Source organism: Aplysia californica, unplaced genomic scaffold (genome assembly GCF_000002075.1).
Source record: "Aplysia californica isolate F4 #8 unplaced genomic scaffold, AplCal3.0 scaffold00209, whole genome shotgun sequence".
In the NCBI taxonomy this organism is placed as follows: Eukaryota; Metazoa; Mollusca; class Gastropoda; order Aplysiida; family Aplysiidae; genus Aplysia; species Aplysia californica.
Genome location: NW_004797479.1, coordinates 651,921 through 653,210, shown reverse-complemented (window position 1 = coordinate 653,210; position 1,290 = coordinate 651,921). Strand labels below are relative to the sequence as shown.

Here is a 1,290-nt window from a genome sequence, read left to right as displayed (position 1 = left end):
CCCTTCCCCCCCCAAACCTGGATTCTCATGATTACAAGCCTGGTAGCCTAACAAGTAGACTAGACTACCGTCTCCACCACAAACCCCTCCATACATAAACACAAGAGCAAAAACACAATAGCACCTCATAATATAATCATATAAATACTCATAACTAGAAAAAGTAGTCTATCATTTCATCATCAAAGCAATACACATATGCCTATACTATACTATACTATAAGTAAGACAACTTCAAACGTAATGCAAAAAAGAGGGAAGACAAACTCACAACCGAAACTGAAGTTATCAAACAATAGTACGAAGGAAAGTGAACGAAATAAAAATCATTCAATGTGACAATGTATTTACAGTCTTTGTCCTTTTTCTTCTTGGACTTGCCCTTCTCTGAAAGTCCACGCGTCCCGCAACAGACCAGGATTTAGTTTAGTTTTAATAGAGGTTTTACGGCGCTCGCAACTGCATAAGGTCATATGAGCGCCAGAAGATAAGAGGTGTTACAAGAGAGTAACAAACATAAAAAAAGAAGAAGGGGAGATAAGGACGATAGATGTTTGATAGGAAAGAAGAAGCAAACCACACCAGAGCACCCGCCAACCACCCACAGGCCAGGATTAAACAACAACTTGAACAACAACACTGGCAAATTATGTCTTCACTCATAGAATTTTCTAAGAGGTCAGTCAATCAGTACCACCTCTTATGTAAGCCATCATTAAATGCATGCATTTTGCATAACATTTATCTACGGAGCTGTCTGTCTGTCTGTCTGTCTGTCTGTCTGTCTATCTGTCTGTCAGTCTGTCTGTCCGTCCGTCCGTCCGTCCGTCCGTCCGTCTGTCTGTCTGTCCGACCGTCCGTCTGTCTGTCTGTCTGTCTGCCTGCCTTGTCTATGGACAACTACGTCCATTATTATTATATTTTTTGGTAACTATAAACCTTTATAAATCCATCATATATCTATACATCTATAAATCTTTCAACTCCTTTTCCCCTCTCCCTTCCTTCCCTCCCTCCCTCCTTCTTCTTCCATCCCTCTCTCTTCCTTCATCCCTCTCTCTTCATCTCCCCTTTCCCTCTTCTCTTTTTTCAACGTTGTCTCTTCCTCCTTCCCCCCTCCCTCCCCTCTCCCCTCCTCACCTTTACTGCTCTTCTTCTTGGTCTCCTCCTCCTCCTTTCTTCCCCCACCCTCCTTCCCTACTCTCCCCCACCCCTCTCCCCTCTCCCCTCATCACCTTTACTGCTCTTCTTCTTGTTCTCCTCATCCTTCCTTCCCCCACCCTCCCTCCC

At 43.9% G+C, this 1,290-nt stretch overlaps 1 protein-coding gene across 1 annotated transcript in view; it reads right to left on the bottom strand.

Moving 5' to 3' along the window:
- LOC101847496 (dynein heavy chain 2, axonemal) overlaps positions 1–1,290 on the bottom strand; it is a gene marked incomplete in the record, with an annotated part of 126,218 nt that overhangs the window by 4,491 nt on the left and 120,437 nt on the right. The window contains 1 exon segment of the mRNA XM_035970017.1: positions 352–387. Coding sequence (XP_035825910.1) covers positions 352–387 — 36 coding nt within the window.